The following is a 23851-nucleotide window of genomic DNA, read 5'->3' as shown; positions in this document are numbered from 1 at the left end:
AGATCTGTTAGCTTAACTTAAATATAGAAGGGTCAATGACCTTTCCACCTTCCATGTGGTTTAGTCAAATTTAAAGTGGCTAAAATTTGAAAATAAACATGAATAACTTGCACACATTCTTTTAGGCATGATCTAACATGATAACTTTTTATATTAAATAAAGGTAATGGAATACAATTGTTCTAAATATCACATTTAATCATGTCAATCAGGAACCATCACATTTCTTAAATGAAGTCATTATTAGTATAAATCCACTTAAATACACTGTAGGTGGATAAAATATGTAATATGTATCATTCTTTTGTGGTTACACCATTTGACATTTTCAGGAGCATTCAACCTCACTTTTGGTAATAAATGGTGCAAATGTCATTTCAAATGATATAAAACCAACAAAAATACAAAATGTACATTTGAACAAACCTGATGCTGCTTTTTAAACTATTTTCAACATATTTTTTTTTGCACATCTTGACAACCCTTATTTGTCACCGACCCAGAAAGAGATGAACTGAAGTAAAGATTCTTACCTTCAATCACGTGTTGGAAGAGGTCGTCATAGTCGATTCCATCAAATGGAATATCACCCACCAGAAACTCAAAGAGGATGATGCCTAGGGCCCACCAGTCCACAGGCTTTCCATACCCCGACTCTAGTATGATCTCTGGGGCCATATAAGGAGCAGTGCCCACTGTCTGAAGGTAGGAAACACAAAATGATTAGAACAACCATCCAGGTTGGAGCTCTAATAAGCAGAGAAGAGAACGATCAAAGACTTACCTCTTTGTCCGTGAACTCCTTCACGATCCTGTTTACCGGTGCTTTCGGAACATCTTGGGCTATGTTCAGTGGACCTATTTTGGAGAGGCCAAAATCGGTCACCTTGATGTGGCCGGTGGAAGTGATCAACATGCTACAACAGAGGAAAGCAGAAACATGTCTCATGTTAGATTACACACCAAACTCTAACTCTACATGTCAGATTGATGGGACAGATTGATGATTCACTTAGCAGGTTTCAGGTCCCTGTGTATGATCCCAAAGCTGTGGAGGTATTCCAGAGCCATGGTGGTTTCTGCGATGTACATTCTGCTCATCTTCGAGGAAAAGCGCTTCCGGTTCTCCAGCAAGGAGGCACAATCCCCACCTAGAAGGACAGGAGGAGACATGTTCTCATTGTGTGTTGGGTGGGTAGCATGGATGGGATCCATAGATAATAGAGGAAAGTCAGTTTAAAGCTCATTTATCTGTTCTATCCCTGTCTAAACAAACAACCTTCTTACCTGCTACGTACTCCATGACAACACGGAGGTCTCTCTGAGTCTCAAATGCACAAAGCATTGAGACAATATAATTGTTTTCTGTATAGGAGAGGATGGCTCTCTCCACCAACACCTGCTGAATATCATCCTCCGTTCTCAGGTTCTGCCAGTTGATGACTTTCATGGCAAAAGCCTGACTTGTTTCCCTGTGGCGCACAAGGTTTACAGATCTGCACAAGAAGGAAAAGGAAACATGAGCAGCTTCTACTACTGAACATCAGCTCTGATTTAACAAGAAACTACAAGATTCTTCAGTATGACGTTTCTCTGTGTTTGGACTGAACTCTCTGTGGAGTCCAAACAGGCTGTTAGAATGTAAAGAAGTCTTACTCACCCAAAGCTGCCACTGCTGAATTGCTTAATTGTGACAAAGTCGCCCTCCTCTGGTTTTCTGGGTGGAGGGCAACACACTGAGCGGGTCTAAATCAAACACACAAAAGACACAAAATCTCTGTTATAAATGAGACAACTAAATATAATAAAGTATTCACTATAAACAAAGGGATGTGTGTGTTTCTTAAAATCAGTTTGGAAAAAAGGAACATGGTTGAAATTAAAACACCTACTTCATGGAGGAGTTTCTCCAGTTTATCCTGGAGCTCCATGAAGAACTGAGGACAGACCAGTTCTTTCTGGACAGTAGTCTCGCATTGTATAGAGAGCTCCACCAGCTGCCTCTGAATGAACTTCAGCGCATACGAAGCCTGGAGCAGTCCGCTATCACTGAACTCTGCTACTGTGTTCATTTTCACTGAGGAAGAAAGAATTTAAAATCAGGATCATTATTTCTGTTTAAAGCACCAGTTAAAAATGAAAGACTGTAAAAGTTACATGAGACGATTTGATTGGAATGAGAGCAAATTTGAAGGATTAAGCATGAAACAGAGTTTTCACGATATTAAATAAGTGAGAATGTCGCTGTTACTAAATCTGAAAATGATGATCAATAAAATACAACATGTTGGATTTAGTTAGTACAGGGTCCTTAAAACGTCTGAAAATGTTTTAAGTTTAGTTTTTGATATTCAAGGTCTAAAAATGTCTTAAAATGTCTGAAATTGTAGGAATTAAGGCATTACATTTGATTTGAGCGTAATTATATTTGTTCAGTTTACGTTATTTATCATCAATATAATTATTTTCTGATTATTTTACATAAAGAAATAAAGAAAGAAATACTTACTGCTTAAGTTTGTTATTCCAAAGAAAAGAAAATCACTAAAGTTTGTCTTTTTCAGATGTTAATTCCCTGCTACTGAACACAAACCTGACTGTCTTCTGTGGTTCAATAACTGGAATGAAGAATCATTTCAGTCGTCTGCTTACTGAAAGTTCCAAGATTCTATTATGTCATGCATTATACTGTGATGTCATGAAGGTCATTTACATATAAAGCCAGCTCATTAGCATATTTTAGAACACACACACACACACACACACACACACTAACCTTTACATTAACTTCAACTATTGACCCAAAAATCCACGTTTTACTACTGAGACACGACTTTTGACTCCAAATACACAAGCTGACCCCAATCAACTGGTCTTAAGTGTGTTTTGTGTCCCTTCAAGTAAATGAGGTCATAGCCAGCAACACATGTTACCTACTGCTGATAGAAACATGCCTTTAGCTAACGTTAATTGGACATTTTAAACAATATATATATAAAGTACTGTGCAAAACTCTTAAACCACCACTAGCTTTGTTGTTTCAGCAAAGTTTTAATGAGCATCCATATTTATGTTCAGTCTCTTTATTAAGATACAAACAGAAAATGTGTCTATGATCTTTAGCATTTTGAACGTTTTATACATATTAGCAAGCTTCCAATGAGTTAAATAACTAAAAATGTAATTGTGTAATTTGTAAATGTGTTTCAGGACTGGTAAAAGTGTTACACTGCTTGTAAATTTGACTCAGTGCTTGGTTCATGTCATTTTGTTTTATGATATGTAAAATGTTTTACAGAATGTAAATTTGGCTCATTTTGTAATGTTGTTTTGCACTTCCTGGCCACCGTACTGAACTGAGGAAAAGTTTTGTAAAACTTTGATTCATGCAAATCTACTGTAGTGGAGTCCCAGAGGACAGGAAATCACTGGTGGAAACAAAGTATCTGGACTACAGCATAAATGAAACAACAGTCAATCATTTTCTTATTACAAGCTTTATTTTTCAAACTACAACATAACATTGATAATTAAACACACTGAAAAAGACAAAAGACATATATATATAATATTGCACATGTGGAAGTCTTCACTGTTGTTTACACATTTCCTGTTGGTTTGGAGACTGAGGCCACCACTCCTGTCTGTCTCCACCCGCAGCTGCATCTGTAACACACATAAGACACTTCCATAAGACAAACAGTTTTCAAGTCAAATATAAAATATGTACAATCAGAAGAATAACAATCCCCAGCCTCAGTGGTCTACATCTCTCAGTGGCTGTGAGCTTCATTAACCAACCCGGTTTTTTCTTTTTCGTTTGCCAGTGTTAAGAAATAGTGCTTGTAATTAAGTCACATCCCAGTGTGTGTGTGTGTGTGTGTGTGTTCATTTTCACTTAGTAAAATCAGATTAACAGTATCTCAGGGAAATATTGTCATCAGCTGTGTTGTTACTTTAAAAAAAGTTCCCAGTTCATTTGTTTAGACTTCATACCTTATTATTTCAAAACTTTTTACATCTTTTAAAACCTGAATTATGACTTAGTCACTGATCATTTTGATCAATCAGCCAAGACTGTGAGTAACCACAAGCTTTTAAATATTAAAGCCAGTTTTTTGTTATATTACAAAAGATATATATATGTATACATACATACATATATGTAGAGGGAGATATAATACCTGGCCTGCACAAATTCAATTCTATTCAAATGAAAGCTCAGTGAATGGACTACTCAGTACAATGTGAAGTCAGTGGAAGAACAGTAAAGTGTCAGTACACCCATGCAGCTGTTATTAACCCCTCAGTGATTGTCTAAACACAGCAGTTACCCGTCTCTGGCTGTGTGCTATCAGGAACACAGGAAACCTCTGGTAAAAAACAAACAGCTCAGTCTTTACAGTGTTCACTATATCAAAACTACAGTTCAAAGGGGGTCAAGCTTTAGATGTAGCTCACCTGGAATGGTCCCTAGGTTGGAGTTATCAAAGAACTGTTTGGGATAGCTTCTGGACAGCAGCTCCGAGCTTCCACCTATATCAAAGAATCTGCTTTTGGGAGAGTCTTGCAGAGAGACCTTGGGAGAATCCAGCAGCTTCCTGGGAGAGTCCAGGACCTTCCTGGGAGAGTCCAGGACCTTCTTGGGAGTAACCAGAAACTTTTTGGGTGAGTTGAGGAAGTTGGAGGAGTCTGAGGTCATGGGCAAGCCCCTCTTGGTGGGTGTACAGGGTGATGGAGGCTTGTCCAGCTTGGTCTTGGTCTTCAGCTTGAAGGCTCTGCTCTTCCACTTGTTGATCTCTGCGTGCTGACTGGACACCAAGCTGCGGAGAAGGGAGCACAAGGTGTGAAGAGAAGCTCTAAATGATGCAGTTCATCACATGGACTAACAGCATTTCTACAGGTTGATGTTTACCTCTCCAGCTCGCTTATCTTCAGTTGAAGCTGTCTGACTTCATCTTCCAGTTTGGTCTTCTCCAGGTGAACGCTGCTCTTGATCAGCAGACCTCTGGGGTTAGTCAGCCTGGCATGAATGTCTTCACCCTGTAGGACTGGAGTCAACATCATGACACGGTTAATCACCATGTCCATCATTGAAAGATTCATCTCAAATATTTAAAGCACTTTTAATTTGCATCTTCTCACATGTCTATATGTAATCGTCTCAAAACACACACTGCTGACTTACTTGAGTCCTCTCCCTGCTGCTGTGACTTCCTCAGGGTTTCCTTCAGCTTCCTCAGTGACTCTTCCTTTTCATTGAGCACCGTGGTCATCCTCTGGATCCTGAGAGGGACAAACATCTGGTAAGAAAACAGCTGGAAGGCACCCACTCGTATATTTTTACCTGACTGAGGCAGCTGAAAATGTCAAAGAAACAAACACAAAGGTTCTTACTCTTGTTTGTATTGATCAGATGATGAACTCAGCTCCATCTCCATTTTGAACAGTTTAGTCCGCAGTTTTTCCAGCTCAATACTGGATGGAGTTGTCTACAGGAGGAAAAGACACAGAGTTTAACTGTTTATACTAAAAACACAGTGACGTGTTGAGTTATCGGAACATGCTCACGTGTGTGTGGTAAAGAGCGGAAAATGAGACGTTGAGACAAACCTCAGATTCTCTCAGTTTGCTCTTGAGGCATTGGATTGTGGTTTCATGCTCTTCAACTTGTGCGCGGCTGTCCTGCAGTTCAGTCTGCAGCAACTGGGTGGCCTGTTTGTGGTTGGACACTCTGCTGTTGGCTTTGATCTCAGCCTCCTCCAGCTGCTCATTCTGTGCACACAGAGCCTGGAAACATGTCATAGAGATTAAATGAGATCTGCTCAGAGATATGGATTATAACAATGATACTGATACTACAGATAATGAGTCAGACATACTTTAACTTTCTCCTCAGCTTGTTGGAGCTGCAGAGCGAGTTGCTGGTTGTCTTTGAGCAGGGACAGCTCAGTCTTCCGTGGAGCTCCCTGCAGAGCCGGCTGCAGAGTGAAGCTCTTGCTCCTCTCCTCTCTCAGCTGAGACTCAGCCTGAGCCTCCAGCTGCTCCAGCTCCTCACACAGACCCTGCTGCTCATCTATGACGCTCTTTAGAGTCAGACGGATACACACTCGTTAATTTTCAAATAACACAACAACACATTTTAAGACGTCACTTTGAGCTGTGGAAAATTACAACAAGCATGTTTTAATATTATCTGACATTTTATAAACTACACAATTAAAAGAGGCAAATTCATTGATACTGAAAATAATTTTTAATTGCAGCCCAAACTTACTTTTGTTATCACAGACATATTAAGGGTAAATCTCAAAACTAATAAACTTGAAGTAAAGTAAGTAAAAATATCAAATTCTTTCCAAATCTGAGCTCCATCAGTATTAAATGGCAGTTAAATTGAATAACTTTTATCTGGCTTGTTATTGCAGTGTATGGTAGTATTTATTCATTTGTACCATTTTGGTATGAGACTGGGGGCCATGTATCTACACATGAAATGAATTGTCTGGCAGGGAAATATATACAACCCTAGTACTGAAGTATACAGTGAGCACTAGTTGAAGAGAAAAGTTTACAGCAAGACTTTTGCAAAACTAAACATTCCTCTCAAAATAACTTGATATGGATTCACATCAAAAGCGAATCATTTCAGTCTCTTTCCACAACGCTTCATTTGAGCCAGTCCAGTGTTTGATATATCCTGCTTCCACTCACACAAAACACAATTTTAGCAGAGATAATAAGAAAAGTGCATTATCAACAGTACCTGCAGAGTCATCTTCCAGCGCTGGGCCACTGCAGTTCTGCGGTTCAGATAACAGCTCAGGATGTTGTCCAGGCTGCTGAAGCTGATTGGCTGCTTGGTGCACACTGCCTGGAACTGCTCCTTGAACTTCTCCTCCTCTTTGATCTCAGCTAACAGCTCAGGGGGGTAAGAAGCTATGCTTGCCCAGAGCTTCTCCAGAATGCTGCTCATTTTCTACAAAGTCAACAGAGGGGTCATTGAGTTTAAAGCAGTAATGTTGGAGAGATAGAAACACAGAGAGGAATAAGACACGAAGCTTATACAAGTTGTCAGACTCACCTGTAGGTAGTCCCGTCTCTTCTCCAGCAGCTCAGTCAGTCTGTGTTCCCACATTGTGCTGAAACCTTCATCTTTGATGGAGGAGCTGGGGGCCTGAGCTCTGCACTGCAGCACATCCTGCAGACACCTCTCCTCAAACACAGCCAAGTCTTTCTTCACCAGCCCCTCAAACAGATTCTTGTAGCCCTGAGCACGCATCTGCAGGTGCTCCTGAGGAGGCAAACCACACATTCTGGTTATTATCGGATGATAAAAATGAGATCATTATCATATTTCAAATGGAAATAAAGTATGGATATTTACCCAAATATTTCCCAGAATCTCAGCAGTTTGCAGTTTCAGCTGACCGACGGCCCTGTAGGTGTTCATGGTGTGTTTAGGAAGGAAGGTTTCTTCTTCTTGAGGCTTCAGGGAGCGCTGCACTGTCAGAGCTCTGTCCAGAGAACCGGAGTAATTCTTGGAGCAGATGTCTTTAAAGTGCTGGAATCTCTTGAAGGACTCCTGCAATGATATCAGTACAGTGGTATCAGAGTTATATTAAAGATGATTGATGCCTCAGCTGTTCGTGTATTCATATTGAGTGGTGATGTTACCTGGAGCTGCAGATCGGAATCCTGCAGCCGTGATGACGTTCTCTCTTTGATGGATGTGACGGTTGTGTTCACATCACTGAGCGACTGAAATGAGAAGAGAAAAATAAAACCTCACACACATAATATAGAACACATAACTCTATCTCACATCTTCCTGCCATCCATACATATAATAGTGCAGAAACTGAAGTTGTTCAGGCTTATAAATATGAGGGAATTTGGTTAGATAGCAGTCTAACTCTAAACCTGGGTTTAAAGCAACTGAACATATCCTGCAGCTTATTCCACCTTAAAACAACTTGTTGCATTTTACCTGATAAACCAGAAAAAAAAGACTCCAGTAAGACAAACCTGCTGTGAGGCATATGCTTCAGCTTCATCGAGGGTTTGCTTCTCTCTGAATGTCTTCAGCTTTTCTTCGAGCTGCTGCACCTGACAACACAGAAACAGTGACAGTTCAGTCAGAACAGGCTTCATGGATAACACTGACCTCTGAATGAAGCCTTCTCAGCCTCATCTCTTTGATCATTTACACAGAAAACATCAACCGGAATATAAATGAAGACATTTAAAGCACAGTGTTTCAGTAAATGTATGTCTGCACGTTTAGATAGAAAACTGGATAACACAGCTCCTTTAAACTGTGGCAGTTGATGATTTGGACCTACTTCCTGTTGAAGCCTGCTCTCTCGTTTTCCTCTCTCGGCCTGCTGCTGAACATTTATCTGCTCCTGCTCGCTCAGCTTCTCCTGGATGGCAACGGTCTGTTGGTGGAGGAGACAATGACAATAAATGATAATATAAAATAGCTTTGAAGTAAGTCTACTTTAAGTTACCTCCTTTAGATTACCAATGACTTAATAATAGCACAAATGTACCGTGTTCATGTTGTCCTCCAGCTCTGCTCTGAGCTGCTTCTTCTCCTCTCTCAGTCCCTCCAGTATCTCCTGCAGCTGATCTCTCTCCTCACTGAGAGAAGTCACTCTACTCAGCAGCTCCTTCATCTCTTCTGTGGATGTTGGAGAAGTGGCCTCTTTCTCAGAGAGCAGACTGTCTCTCTCTGCTTCCACACTCTGCAGTCTGTCTGTTAAAGTCCTCATCTGAGAAGAAAGGGGCAGTTAGATTAATTATAAGAGTGTTTCTCCAACCTTAATCGTGCTTCATAACAGCTTAAAATCAAAATATCCTTTTACAACTGTATGTACTTCATGTACTTTAACATCATCATATAATAGCAAAAGTATCCAACACAAACCTCAGTTTGTAGTGTGTCCATCCTGTCCTCCAGCTCTGCTTTGAGCTGCTTCTTCTCCTCTCTCAGTCCCTCCAGTATCTCCTGCAGCTGATCTCTCTCCTCACTGAGAGAAGTCACTCTGCTCAGCAGCTCCTTCATCTCCTCTGTGGATGTCTGACAGCTGGATTCCTTCTCAGAGAGCAGACTGTCTCTCTCTGTTTCCACTCTCTGCAGTTTGTCTGTTAAAGTCCTCATCTGAGAAGGATAGAAGTTAGATGAATTAGCCTACAGTGAGAAGGCTAGTTATAACATGTGAGGTATAAAACACCAACCTGTTGGTCTAAATGACACTCCTTCTCCTGACTCAGTCTCACCAGGTCAGAGTTCATCTGCTTCTGTTCACTCAGCTCCTCCTGGACTGACTTTAAAAGGTTTTGAGTTGTGGAAGCCTACAAATAAAATGTTAACTAATGTTAATCAAATAAACAAACATGTCATCAAGAGTAGAAAATGCATGAAAGGAGTGGATTAAAAATATCCAGTACATGAAATCCACATAATAAATTAAACTAATCTGACAAAACTCACAAACTATTATGAATATAGCTGCCAGAATGTGCTTGATTAAACGTAAACCGTGAGCTGGACTTCTTCATGTTGAGGAGTTCACTCACCATGTCCATGTTGTGCTGCAGATCATCTTCCAGCTGTCTCTTGTGCTCAGTAACAGTCTGAAGAGATGTGTTCAGCTGTACAATCTGTTGAAGCAAACATGGGAAATTAATTCAAAGTTTAAATTCAAACTAAACTAATTAAACTACAGTCTACTACACAAAATAAATACACATCTTTATGATCTATGATGCATTCTATGTGATTATGTTATAAAATAATTGTACTGAAATGTTGCTCAGATGATAGGGGTGCAGTATTGGTGCAGTAATAGTGATACAATGGACTGATATTTCAGAGTAGATTTTAAAGTTAAGAATCTATGTGTAGTTGGCTGCAGCTTTATACTACTTTACACATAGAAGAATTATCTTAATCACACAGAAATCTTTGTGATAATGATAGCACTGATATTGGATCTCAGTACTTAGGTACCTGTGGTGGCAATGGGAGAGATAATATCAGTCATGTTCTTTTGTTTTAAATCAAGCCCAATAAACACATGAAAATGATGTGCTTAAAAGAAAAAAATGCAGCTTATAGAAGTAAAACTGTCTAAAAACAAACCTCAGTTTGTAGTGTGTCCATCCTGTCCTCCAGCTGTGCTCTGAGCTGCTTCTTCTCCTCTCTCAGTCCCTCCAGTATCTCCTGCAGCTGATCTCTTTCCTCACTGAGAGAAGTCACTCTGCTCAGCAGATCCTTCATCTCCTCTGTGGATGTTGGAGAAGTGGCCTCTTTCTCAGAGAGCAGACTGTCTCTCTCTGCTTCCACACTCTGCAGTCTGTCTGTTAAAGTCCTCATCTGAGAGAGAATGGGCAGTTAGATTAATTGTGAAAGTGTTTTTAACCTCAACTAAGGATCATAACAGCATAGAAACAAAATGTTCTATTGGAAATATATAGACTTCATTTGCCTTAAAATAATCGTACAATAATTAAACTAGCAGTAAATGTAAAACAGTAAAACTATTCAACACAAACCTCAGTTTGTAGTGTGTCCATCCTGTCCTCCAGCTCTGCTCTGAGCTGCTTCTTCTCCTCTCTCAGTCCCTCCAGCATCTCCTGCAGCTGATCTCTCTCCTCACTGAGAGAAGTCACTCTGCTCAGCAGCTCCTTCATCTCCTCTGTGGATGTCTGACAGCTGGATTCCTTCTCAGAGAGCAGACTGTCTCTCTCCTCTTCCACACTCTGCAGTCTGTCTGTTAAAGTCCTCATCTGAGAAGAAAGGGGCAGTTAGATTAATTATAAGAGTGTTTCTCCAACCTTAATCGTGCTTCATAACAGCTTAAAATCAAAATATCCTTCCTATTTTCAACTGTATGTACTTCATGTACTTTAACATCATCATATAATAGCAAAAGTATCCAACACAAACCTCAGTTTGTAGTGTGTCCATCCTGTCCTCCAGCTCTGCTCTGAGCTGCTTCTTCTCCTTTCTCAGCCCCTCCAGCATCTCCTCTGTGGATGTTGAACAGCTGGATTCCTTCTCAAACAACAGGGAATTCCTCTCAGCTCGAACACTTTCAAGCTCTTCAGTTAGAGTCTTCATCTGTTTAAATGGGACAGTTTTCAACAGTCATAACCTTAACAATGGAAAACTGCTACATGAAAAACAAACAAACAACAAAAAACACTTCTTCAGTAACATTTGAACTTACATGTTGCTCTAAATCGCATTCCTTCTGCTTGAGTTCCACCAGATCAGAGTTCTTTTGCTTTTGCTCTTGGAGCTCCTCTTGGAGAGAATGTAGAAGACTTTGAGTCTCTGCAGCCTGAAAACAATAAAAGGAACACTTTGTTATTCCACGATACTTTTGAAAAGTGACATCAATCTGTCCTGGTTTATATGTTATGAAGAACAAACCTGTTGTTGTAGCTGAGCTTGCTGCTCTTGACCTAATCTTTCCAATTCGAGGTTTCTTTCACTCTCCACCCGGAGCTGCTCTTGAAGTGAATGTAGAAGGGTCTGAGTCACTGCAGCCTAAAGATGAGGAAAACAATTGCACTTTTTCTTTTCATCCACACATAAAGACACAATTTGAGCCTTATAACTTAATGACTTGCAATGTGACAACACCAGGTTGACCACAAACAGCCCCTCACCATCTCTATGTTACGCTGTAGTTCAGCCTCCACCTGGCTCTTCTGCTCACTGACGGCCTGTAGAGTAGCTTGGAGTTTCTCTATCTGGGTAAGAAAATAGCCACATTCAGTAATCCAAGTATTTGTACATTTCAATAAGAATTTTTATTTATTTTATTTTATTTTTTGCAGCCTTGTCCTTTAACTTAACCTCTGTTACCTCTTGCTGAAGTTGTGTTGCTGTCTCATCTTGTGCTTGCAGTTCTGAGCTCAGCATTTCTGGCTGGTTGAAGCCAGTGTGGGATTGTACAACCTGCGATAGAAAAACATCACTCGTTTCATTTTCTCATTGTGGGCAGACGGATATGAACATGAACAAGAGTTATAAAGAAACTATGTTAACATACCATGTCCATCCTGTCCTCCAGCTCTGCTTTGAGCTGCTTCTTCTCCTCTCTCAGTCCCTCCAGTATCTCCTGCAGCTGATCTCTCTCCTCACTGAGAGAAGTCACTCTGCTCAGCAGCTCCTTCATCTGGTCTCTGTCAGTCTGAGGGTCAGCTGTCCTCTCACACTGCAGACTGTCTCTGTCTGCTCGCACACTCTCAAGCTCCTCAGTCAGCCTCTGATTCTGTCAAAGTAGTGGCATATTTAAGCCCTCAGTCTAACTCAACTTTTTGTATTGAGATTACAATCAATTTACATATTTACAAGGCCTGCAAATCAACCTTAATTCTCTTTTGTAATCAAATGAAATGTGTCTGCAGCATGGAATATGAGGGTTTTGGAACTACTTTTCTTCTCTGAATTCCCATTTCACTTTTAACAAAAAAATCTCCTCAATGTTACTCAACACAGAAACATGACTCCAGGATAATATAACAACCCTACAGGTTTATATTATAGCTCCAGATTTGAATTATTTCTAGTTTGTTTCTGTTTGTCCAACCCTTTTTTTACACAGTACCAAAGTTGCCAAATTCATCCAAAATTGAATTGATCTCAGATGCATTAAGTCTCATGTAAGATTCCATTCTGTACAAAGAGGCCCAGTTTCCTGATGCGTTGATAGACTCACATGTGTTTGCAGCTCCAGTAGTTCGACACTCATGTCACTGGGAGGTACATCTGAGCTGGATGCTTGTGCAGTCACCAGCTGTTTGATCTGCGCCTTCTGCTCCTGATTCTTCTCCAGGGCTGCCCTCAGCTCCTCCTGAATCTCAATCATCTGTTTGACACACAGTTATTATATTTTGGACTATTATAAATTGAAATGAGCACATACAGAGCAAAAAACAAACAGCAAAGGCTCAAAACAAGTTGACAGAAATGAAAGGCACATGGCGACTGACCATTTCCACATTCTCCTGGAGGTCCTCCTTGAGCTGGTCTCTCTCTTCAGTGAGAGATGTGACTGTAGAGAGAAGCTCCGTCTCCTCTGCTGAGCTCTGAACACCGGCCTCTGGGACAGTCTCCTCCTCATCCTGCATGTTCTGTAGCTCATCTGATAGACTCAGCATCTGTTTAGATGGAAAGATTTCCATCAAACAGTCAGAACATTGACAATGAAGTTAAAAAATGTTAAAACAAAACCCGCTTCAGGGACATTTCACACACATTTCTCTCGGCACTGTGTTCCTTCTCCTCGTGGAGTTTTAACAGATCTGCATTCTTCTGCTTCTGCTCTTGAAGTTCTTCTTGAAGAGATTGGAAAAGACCTTGAGTCTCTGCAGCCTGAAAAGAAAAGAACATATTGTAAATCAAAAGACAACAAAGGGGCTTCAGTCCTTTTAAACAGGGAAACTAAACAGTTGCCCTTCACAAAATAATTAGCAACAGTATTTATTTTTGATTAATATTTTGTTTAATAATATATATAAAGATAGGTTGAAACCATTGTTGGGTTAACATGAAATGTGTAAGACATATTGCCAGATGTGTGTGACTCACCATCTCCACATTTTCCTGTAACTGCCTGTTGAGCTGGTCTCTTTCTGCAGTGAGAGATGTGACTGTAGAGAACAGCTTCTCTGTCTCCTCTGCTGAGCTCTGAACTCCCACACTCTGCTCAGACAGGAGAGCGTCTTTCTCTGCTCGCACACACTGAAGCTCTTCAGTCAGCTGGCTCAGCTGGAAATATCCAAACAGATAAGAGAGATAAGAAAGGGGACATGTAGAAGCATTCAAGAAAAGCCAGCGATGACAAATTATTTCAGCCTCATTTAATAAAAAGCATTTATGTATGTAGAGCATGGCACACCTGTTCTTGGAGTTCTTTACTGATCTCCTCCTCTGTGGCTCTGGAAGCTTCACTGTCAGCAAGCTTCTCCTCCATATCCTTCACCAGCTGCAGTTCCTCCTCCAGTGATGCTCTGTGTTGCTCGCTCTCCTCCAGCTGAAATGAAAGGATGGCCTTTAGGTTTCATGATGGCAGCAGAGGAATGTGTTCTATTATTCAGCAGGATTGAATGATAAATGAAAGCTGTATCAACAAATACTACTTAAATAAAAAAATAAAATCATCATTTCAGAGCTGTCTAATCTTCCTGTAATATCGTTGTAGTCACTTATATCTGATATATTGTCTGATACACTGAAGTGAGTTTAATATACCTGGATCCTTATATGTTGTTTCAAATCACATCATCATATTTTAAAAATAGTCATTTTATCCACATTTGTCATAGTGTAAATGATCATATAGTGATGTATATTCTGTTGAAGCTACTCAACAGTGAGTTTATTTTTATTTTTTCTTACATCAACTAGGGTATTATTATAATATTATTGTGTCTTTGTGTCCTATCCAGAGGCTCTCACAGCTGGGGAAGGAAGAATATTTAAAAACCTAAAAAACTCAATCATCAAAAGATTCAAAATAATAGATTGGTACTTGATCAAAAGCATCTCTATTTATGATCTATATCTTACTTTCAAGTCTGTTTCTTTGTTAGTAGCCATGAGCTGGTTCTTCTCCTCATCAGAGTGCTCCAGGTGTGAGCGAAGTGCTTCCAGCTGCTGTGTGGCATCAGCAAACTGCTGGCTCAGCTCATGTGCCCTCTGTGCAGCGGCACTGAGATCTGCTTGGATTCTTAAAATCTCATCCTGAGATGTCTGCAGGGAGTCTCTGAGCTGCTGAGCCTCTTCCTGGCCTCCAGCTTGGGCAGACAGCAGGTCATCCCTCTGACTCTGAACAGCACACAGCTCCTCAGTCAGCTCACACACCTGCAGTAACAGAAATGATTCATCCCTGTAAAATACTTCTCCCAATTTAAAATAGTAACTTTCATTAAATGTGATCGTGTTATGTGACGCTGCTGTTGGAGGATTGTTTGGGAGGACTCACCTGCTTCATCAGGTTGTCCACTTTATTAGGAAGAGCCTGAAGTGAAGCCAGCTCCTCCAGCTGAGCTCTGAGGGCTCCCTCTGCTTCACGAGATGCTGCCAGCTCTTTATTCAGGTTGCTCACTGTTCTCTCAAGATCCACACTATCTATGAGATCTGGAGACAGAGAACATCTTACACTTGATTTCACTGATCATTTGTCTACATTGTCCAAATTCATAGGCAGACTGTGCTGATCAAGTTTTGAGCTCTGAGCATCCAATCTGTGTAACTAGTGACTTACTTTTGGGGACTTTGCCATCTAGTAGAGTGGTCAGCTTGGTGTTCTCGTCAAATGCAACGTTCAGCTCTTTCTGGAGATCAGTCTGCATTTTCTGGTAGCGTGATTTCTCTGTTGCAAGTTGAGAGCGCAGGCTGTTCACCTCGGACTCCATCTTGTCGTGGTTGGCAGCCAGAGTCCCCTGTAGAGGAGATTGTGACAAAAACAAGCCGGTGAGACAAAGTGCATGATGTTCATGTAAACCCCCTACAGCCCCCCCCAAAAAAAACCCAAAACCTTTAAACCTCTCATGACAATAAACATAGAAACACATAGTATGAAGACGCCAAAATGCTCCAAACAGCAGGCAGTCTACTAAATGCTGCTACTATCTCACAGATTCTAATCTCATGTAGGCATCATTCTGATATATACACATTTTGTTTAGGCTGGTGTGGACGCTGTTAATCACATTTTGGTGAGGACTGAACACAGATGTCACCTCGGTCTGCTTCCAATAAAATTCCGGTTCTTTTTCAGTTTAAGCCTAATAAGAATCCAAAAGCTAAGCTACTATTAAATTTACTCAATCCGTTTTCTGATTGTGCAAACTTGTCACGGAAGAGGTTAATATAATGATGAAAGTTGATTTATTGACACGAAACCAGAAAGTGAAAAGTAGTCAAACAGAGGGGTGTTCAGCTTGTTTATACTTTTTTTTTTAAATTTTTTTTAATATTACCCTAACCCTAACCCTGCTTGGTCTAAATGCATGACTTAATCTTTGTCATCATAAGGTCTATTCTATGATCACAGAGATAATTAATTAAAGGTAAGTTTTTCTGAGTACATTTTCAGATTTCACAAGTGTGTGTGTGTGTGTGTAGATTCCACTTACATTCATCTCCTCCAGAGCGATGTTCTGGCTGCGCAGGTGGGCCCACTCTTTCTTTGTGTCTCTGCTGACACCTTCTGCGTCATCCAAGGAGCGACGAAGCTTCGCCACCTCCTGTACCAAGTCCTTACCGTTCTGGAAGCAGGTCACATGACACCGTTAGTCTACTAATGACAGAGTTCACGTGCCTAATCATTTCATTGCTTCAACTACATTCAGCTGCCAAACCTCTCAAACCAGTTGACTTGACTACGAGGGATTGCTCATCTGGATTCTGAGTTTAGTAGTACTGTGAGCTTTGTCTAACTCAAAGCTGTGCTCATGTAGAGACACATTTCATGGACTGGCTTTATGTTGGATGAATATGATAAAAAAAACTGAATAAGTCAAGCAAACATACCATACTCTGAAGATCTTCTGCAAATTGAGTTTTCTTCTTCAGCTCCTCAGACACAGTTTCTAGTTTTTTCTTGAAAAAACAAAAATAAAGAATGAAAACAGAACAACACTTCTATAATGGTAAGGTCACATTCACTTTTCCCTCAATATCTTAACATTAACTAAAAGAACATTCTGGCCAGTGATTTTCATTGAAGTCCACTTCACTTTACACCTTAAAGCTCAGATCAGCGATTTGGGTCCAGACCTATTTAAACTATATATTCTGCTACAGTATGTACTTTGTTAGTCATGTAGCCGAATGCTGGGGTGGTAAAGATGCAGTGAAGATTCAGATGAAGGATATTTTCTTTGTACTGTAACTGAACTTTAACACACAAAAAGCTCATTGATATACTTTTCCAAAGTCTTCGACATGTTATCTTACCTGCAGCTGTAAGCACTGGAGCTCAGAGGATTCCAAAGCCTTCTTCGTGCTGGATATTTCATTTTGCAATTCCGTCTGTGAGATCACGTAAACAAAATTAGCACAGTCTAAACAAATAAATAGATGACAATTAAAATCTCTGTCCAAATAGTGTGGGATGAAATAAATAACATCACCTCTTGCTCTTGCCTGAAGTCCTCTTCCAGAGATTTGAACTCCTCCATCTCTCTCTTCTCCTCCAGCTCATGTGACAGAGCGTTTTTCTCTTTCTCCAGGCTGTCAGTCTGCTCTATGAACATCCCCAGTTCCTGCTTGAGATAATCTCGCTCAGTGGCCACCACGTCCTGGAAACAATTTCATAAAGATCGGTGACTTTTTCCACTGAAACTGCATTGTTTTGAATGAGTGTGTTCAGATGATACGTCATACAACACAGTTCATACACACATACTAAACTCTTAACATCCAGGCTTGCAGACCTGATGAGAGTTATAAGAACTTCCTAGAGCTCCGTCAAGGATTACCTTCTCTGCAGCAAGAGTCTCACAAAGCCGGATGGTCTCTTCAAATTCTTTTCTCATCTAGAAAACAAGGTTCTGATGGTTAGTACAAAAAACAGCTAACACACAAACAAGCTCTATCAATAAAAAATGAATAGTGCATAAAAGGTGCTTTATTTTTCTGTTATACCATACCTCTTTATCAGCTTCACTCTTCAGGCGAGTCTGCTCTTCCAGTTGTCTCTCCAGGTCTGCCACTCTTAACTCCAACATCTCCACATTCTCTAAGGCCTCCTGTGTCTGCTGAACCTCTGTTCTGAGGTGGAGGTCGAGCTCTGCTGTTGTCTGTATGTTCTCCACGGTGTCTTGTTTCTGCGGAGCTTCGGCTTGTAGCTGGAGGTTGAGCTCTGCCGCTCTCTGTTCTGATATCTGCATTTTCTCTAAGGCCTCCTGTTTCTGCTGAGCCTCTGCTTGTAGCTGGAGGTCGAGCTCTGCCGCTCTCTGTTCTGATATCTGCATTTTCTCTAAGGCCTCCTGTTTCTGCTGAGCCTCTGCTTGTAGCTGCTGCTCCAGTTCCGCCACTCTGCAGTTTAATGTCTCTTTCTGCTGATTTTCCATTTCCAGCTGCACCTCCAGGTTGGACACTTTACCTGAAAGCTCACGCATCCGGTCAGGAGTTACGGAGTCGTGGGGACTGGAAAAAAAACCCAAAAAAATATTTAACCACGCAAACTATAGAAATACAGTATGTAAGCCACACAGTGAAGTGACACACATCAGCTGCAGAGTTTAGAGCACTATCAAGGAGTTCTTGAGGTTGAATCCACTAACAGTGACATGTGCCAAAGATTAAGGGGCAGATAAATTGGTCTAAAATAGATGAAGACATGACTGGATACACACATGGCTTTATTGATACTCTACTGGGTTCGGTGTGTACATACATGTGCAGTCTGCACAGTCAAATTTTGCGCTGTGAGCAGATGATGAAATTTACATCAGACAGACCCTTGTGACCATGAGGATGCTGAAAGTATAATTCTGTCTTTTACAGTGTGAGGAAAATTTCACATACTACAATACTAGTCTGTGAGGTAAACATTTCAATAAGTTAAAACAAATGCCATAATTAGGATTTTGAAAAAAATGATTTCGCCTATTTTAAAATGCGACTAATTTCATGTGACTCTGTGTAATGAAGGCTTAAAAATGTCCCAAAAGTATAGATGAATGAGAAAAAGGTTCACCTGTCTCCAAAGCTACGAGTAGTAACAGAGCTCTGACTCATCTCCATGTCATCTGACGGCTCATCAGGAATCCCCCAGTGAGTATCAAAGTCCTCATTGTCTGTGAAAACATACCACGTATACATTTAACTAATCATCACATACTGTAATTCATACATGCATGAACAGGGAACTATAGAGTGAATTATAATTTAGAATGTGTGTATGTTTAATGTGTTTTATGGGCTCCTTACCTTCAGTCAGCTCCATTAAACAGGAGCGGTCTGCCTTCCTCTTCTTATAGAAAGGTTCTGCAAAGCTGAGGTCAGACCCTTTGAAGGCAGCCAGCCTGGCGACCTGTAGCATGTTCCCTGGACAGGTGGCCCTGCGATTCTCCATCTTAACGCAGGATGAGAGTCATTAGGACTGTGATAATGAGGAGAAGGCTGTACTCTACCCGTGACTAGGTTTTGTGTTGTAATTACCGTTTTCTTTTTTATAAGAACCACGTTGGAGCTGGTGACGATCAGTTTGGTGAGGTTTTTGATTCTGTCCTCTTGTTCTCTCTGCAGCTGATCCTTCTCCTGGAGCAGCTGGGAGAGAACCTCCTTCTCTGTCGCTGTGGTCTGTGTGACCGAAGAAACCTGCAGCAGTGTGGAGATCATACACGAGTCAGTTAGGTAGAGCATGCTGCTGTAATGAAACTCACACAGATGAGCTCTATTTGTTAGTGGGAAAAAAAAAGAAAAAAAGATCACACTTGCCTCGTGAAGGCGCCGCTTGAGGTCTACGATTTCATTACGGTATCTTTTGAGTAGAGCGCCGTCATCAGACACCTCTGTGACATGAGGATCGTTCTTCATTTTCTTTGCAGTGCTGGCAAACTGAGAGTGATTGTATTGCGTGTTGGGAGCAGATTCAATCATAAAATCTTATTAAAAAAGCATTATACCATTTAGTATGTGTAATATAATGTATAACAAATGGTAGTTAAAAGGTAAAATCTGCATATTCCACCAACCTGCAGAGTGCTGAGTGTCTCATCTAGCGTAACAGGAGTGATGGTGCAGATGATGACTGTTTTAGCATTCCCGCCCAATGAGTTCTGCAGGATGCGGGTTAGTTTACTGTCTCTGTAGTTTGTAAAACCCCTGTTGAAAGACAATGACATTTAGCTCATATCTGCACTTGTAAACATGTACGGATCACTCTCAAATCCTCAGAACTAGAGTGTGAAAGTATTTTTTATGTGATAGTATTCAGGTCTGGGGCCATTTCAAATCTCTGAGGCAGGCTATTTATGGTCACTTTTCAACGGATTACACTTGTCAGAAGCCACATTAAAGGAACAGTTCAACACTTTGGGAAAAACTCTCATTCACTCTTTCTGAGAATTAAGGTTAACTCTGTCCACATCTCAGAAATACATCCACCAACATAATCGTGCTGTTTGTTTGTGTGCAGCTTTCTGATATCTTGCCATTGTGTTGAGGTTGCCAGGTTTGGTACAATCACATCTGGCAGGATATACTAGGTAAATGGATACACTTTTGTTTTTCAATACGTTGTCCCAGATTCTAATTTGGATCTGGAACAGTAAGAATCATGCTGGCATTATCCCAGTGATGCAAAACAAACATTAACTGGATATGTTAATGCTATAACTCAGAGTAGAGATTAGAATATTTTAGCCACAGTAACACAGGTGGAAAGGTTACATTAAGTGCACTGCATGTCTATTTTTTACCCACTTCTGGTTTTCATCAGTTAGTTTCTTGATCACTTGTCCGAGTGTGAACAGACTGCGATTGATGTTGCAGCCTTCTTTGAAACGTGCACCTACAACATCAAGAGAGATGGATTACAGTGAAGTCAGTACACTCTGTAATGTATGCTCAGGAAAAGGAAACTAACACGACATCAGGCCTAGTATACATTTTATACTAATTCCAACCCTCCTTACCTTCAGCTCCTGTCTGGCTTGCTCTCTCAGAACCAGCAAGATCAACTAGATTCTGGTGGAAAAGGCAAAATTGCTGGTCATCCAATAATCGTAACCACACAAACTAAATCAGTAGAGAGATAGAAAGTAAACTTACCAGATGGGACACAATAATGGCTCCATCCGCATTTTCACCTGATGCTGGGTCGCTCCTCTCTCGGCTCTCCAGGATCTGAGGAAAACCCAATCATGAGAAAAGTCCAGATTCTCCTACACGTTACTATATGTTGTGCACTGCTTACCATTCGGAAAATGGTGTGTGAGCGGCTGCTCCTCTGGTTCATTTTAGTCTTTCCGTAGTGACGATTCTCTGTGCAGAAAACACACATATGTAGTTAAACACTGCAGTTGACACACTGTGAGCATTGTTCCTGATGACCTGTAATAACCCCAAATCTTACTTTCTCCTTTAAGAATCCAGGCCAGAGCTTGTGCAGGAGAAGTTACCAATTCCTCAGTCAGGTCAGCTACATAGATGTTTTTCTGCACACAGTAGTTGTTAACATAATTACACTGATTATTAAAACTGGAAAATGCATCTTTGTAAGGGTTTTGCTTTTCAGTGCTCCTAGACTTTGGACTGATGTTCCTCAGGAGCTTAGGCCCATAACAATAATAATAATGGTAATAATAATAATAATCTAAATAACCCCTTAAGAAAGTGCACACTAGTGATTTATTGCACTTTGATAAAGTTATGGGACGTTGAAGACATTAAAAAACACAATGATGTGATGCAACCCAGTGTCCAGCTGGTGTAACCAGTATTTTTTCATAAAAATCTGATTATATACAGGAAAATCCACTTTTGCTACGCAACACGATGTTTTGTAACATATTTTACATAATTTGTCAAAACTTGTTTTTAGGATATGTCCTGCTCAATATTGACAAAATGCTTTAAAGTGTAGAATACTTCATTTGATGATTAAAAATGAAGTGTGGTTACACCATTTGACATTTTCAGGAGCATTCAGTCTTACTTTTCTTAAAAAATGGTACAAATGTCATTTCAAATGACATAAAACCAACAAAAATACAATATGTACATTTTAACAAACCTGATGCTGCTTTTAAAACTAGTTTTTCCAACCCTTATTTGTCACTGACCCATATCCTGACATGTAGTCCCTTGTATTGGTCAAGCTCCAAAAACACTGGATCAAACATGTTAATTTACATGTAATGCTGCTTATCTCATTATAAGGTAATAGCAGGTTAGGAAAACTAATAAGGTTGCCACTAAAATCAGTTTCTGCATTCTCAGCTGACAAAATCTTATTACAGATCTAAATTCTGTGTTTTAGTCATGCTTAAAAATAGCCATCTCTAAAGGATTCCTTGATATGAAGATTCAATAATGTATTAACATTCAATAAAACGCAATTAAACCCAATTTTACTAAATGACCCACTTACATTGATAGCCTCTCGGACTTCCAGGGGTTTTCTCTTCCAGCTGTCAACAAGCAGATCAGTCACAGTCTCGTTGTAGATTTCCATGTAAGACACCCGGAGAAGGAACTCCTTATTTGGACGCTGCAGCCAAAAGAGAAGCCATTAGTTACAATAAGCAGTAATTACACAACAAACTGCACTATGGTTCAAACATGTGACACAACTCTTACATTTTTAATGGTTTGGAAGACGTCATCAACAGCTAGAGGTATCACTCCTGGAATATCTTTACTCCCCATCATGGTGAAAGTCTTTCCAGAGGACGTCTGCCCGTAAGCAAATATGGTTCCTGTGGATCAAACACACAATAGATATTTACACCACACAGCTACAGTGAGTGGGCTGGAACAAGATGGGTTTCATTTATTCAGTTTCCATTACATACCATTGTATCCCTCGACTGCTGAAACAACCAAAGGCTTTGCAATGCCCTGGTACAGCTGTTTGGTTGTTTCCTCAGCAATGAACACTCTGTCTGTGGAACAAAACAGAGGAAAGTAAGTGTATAGTACATTTTTGTTACGAAGTTTTAACACAACATAAAAGAACCATAACAAAACCATATGTGGCAAAACTTACCAAAACTAAAGCTTTTGGTCGAGTTCCCATCATCAATCTGATGAATTGATTTCTTATCAGCTTTCCAAAACAGCTGGACAGGCTTGGCCTCCTCCGATGCAGCACTTTCCTCCCTGTAACAAGAACACACATTCAAGATATGTGTGCAAAAACATGAATAGACAAGAGACACAAGTTTAACACTTGACTTGTTTTTTGCAATCATCAACTAACACAAAATGTTATATTTGAAGGGGGAAATCTAGCATTCAGCCCACACATTAATTATGTAGTAAAAAGGCTTATGTATGTCAATAACATCAGTTTAGGGTCTTAATTCATGAAAGTGATATGATAACAGCAGCAATTAGGCCACATTTTATTATTACAGACTAAATCCTGACTGTTAATTTTGTGACAGATAGGCACACTGGGTACATATATTCCTCATTACATAATTACACAGGCATGATGTTGAAAAAAAAACATGAAACAATGTCAGGTCATCTATTAGAGGCACAATGTATGTCAATGAATTTCCTGTCTGTGATACAATATCTGTGAATATGAGATCGAAGTGTAACATTAGTTATTTATTTGCTATTTAAAAGATGTAAATGTTGTGAAACTGAAGGCGGCATGAAGGTATTAGTGTATAAACAGTCATATACATGTTCAATACTCATATAACCATTTAGGATACTGTTGGAACCTTGTTTTGTGTCTGCACCACTGGAAGTTTATGGAGGACATTTTTCTATCCTTTGTTACTTTCTAGTAAAGTTAACGGTTAGCATTTTAGCAGTAGGTAGCTACTAACTTCTACCGGTCGTTGGCTCACAACTCACCTCTCAATAAGCGGACGGACTCGAACACAGACTTTAACAGCGGACTCTTCAGTCATTTTGTCTTTTTCTGGTAGTCACGCACATAAAAAAATCCCATGCAAACTAAAAATACATTTTCCATAAACGATAATAAAGCGAATGAGTTGTCAACTGACGCGAGCGCACTGTAAGCGACTCCCTAAAGTTCAAATTCTAACACTTTGTTTTGATTGGTCAACGTCATCGGTTGGACGGGTCCATCTGCGAGTAGGGGTTAACAAAACGGAGAGGTTA

General features: G+C 40.2%; 1 protein-coding gene across 1 annotated transcript; it reads right to left on the bottom strand.

Annotated features, from left to right (window-relative positions):
• Positions 1-3547: 3547 nt before the first annotated feature.
• cenpe (centromere protein E) lies at positions 3548-23634 on the bottom strand. Its single transcript, XM_062437715.1, has 54 exons — positions 23579-23634; positions 22752-22855; positions 22558-22647; positions 22343-22461; positions 22134-22253; positions 21117-21198; positions 20958-21025; positions 20813-20887; positions 20677-20728; positions 20465-20552; positions 19735-19864; positions 19478-19597; positions 19199-19357; positions 18968-19106; positions 18735-18834; positions 17869-18181; positions 17683-17796; positions 17512-17568; positions 17164-17331; positions 16988-17062; positions 16562-16630; positions 16165-16296; positions 15291-15468; positions 15009-15163; positions 14594-14887; positions 13923-14057; positions 13613-13792; positions 13280-13396; positions 13015-13122; positions 12741-12890; positions 12072-12293; positions 11885-11977; positions 11686-11769; positions 11447-11563; positions 11241-11354; positions 10958-11131; positions 10564-10797; positions 10151-10384; positions 8933-9166; positions 8556-8777; positions 8346-8441; positions 8029-8109; positions 7678-7761; positions 7388-7585; positions 7085-7294; positions 6767-6979; positions 5883-6086; positions 5614-5790; positions 5398-5492; positions 5189-5286; positions 4916-5051; positions 4662-4823; positions 4462-4622; positions 3548-3666 (listed from the first exon to the last, which is right to left on the bottom strand). Exons 1-54 carry the CDS (start codon positions 23632-23634, stop codon positions 3590-3592), a joined length of 7467 nt encoding a protein of 2488 aa, XP_062293699.1. The 3' UTR covers positions 3548-3589.
• Positions 23635-23851: the final 217 nt, after the last annotated feature.

This window comes from Scomber scombrus, chromosome 17 (genome assembly GCF_963691925.1).
Source record: "Scomber scombrus chromosome 17, fScoSco1.1, whole genome shotgun sequence".
NCBI classification, from domain to species: domain Eukaryota; kingdom Metazoa; phylum Chordata; class Actinopteri; order Scombriformes; family Scombridae; genus Scomber; species Scomber scombrus.
The sequence above is the reverse complement of the archived record's forward strand: the minus strand, read 5'-3'. Positions and strand labels throughout refer to the sequence as shown.

Bases quoted from the DNA above. Each gene is read 5' to 3' on its own strand.
- cenpe (XM_062437715.1), bottom strand. From the start codon at position 23,634: ATGACTGAAGAGTCCGCTGTTAAAGTCTGTGTTCGAGTCCGTCCGCTT. The intron at 13,397-13,612 runs GTGAGTCACACA...TTTTCTTTTCAG, and splicing joins TACAGGAAAATGTGGAGATG to GCTGCAGAGACTCAAGGTCT. The intron at 12,294-12,740 runs GTGAGTCTATCA...CTACTTTGACAG, and splicing joins TACTGGAGCTGCAAACACAT to AATCAGAGGCTGACTGAGGA.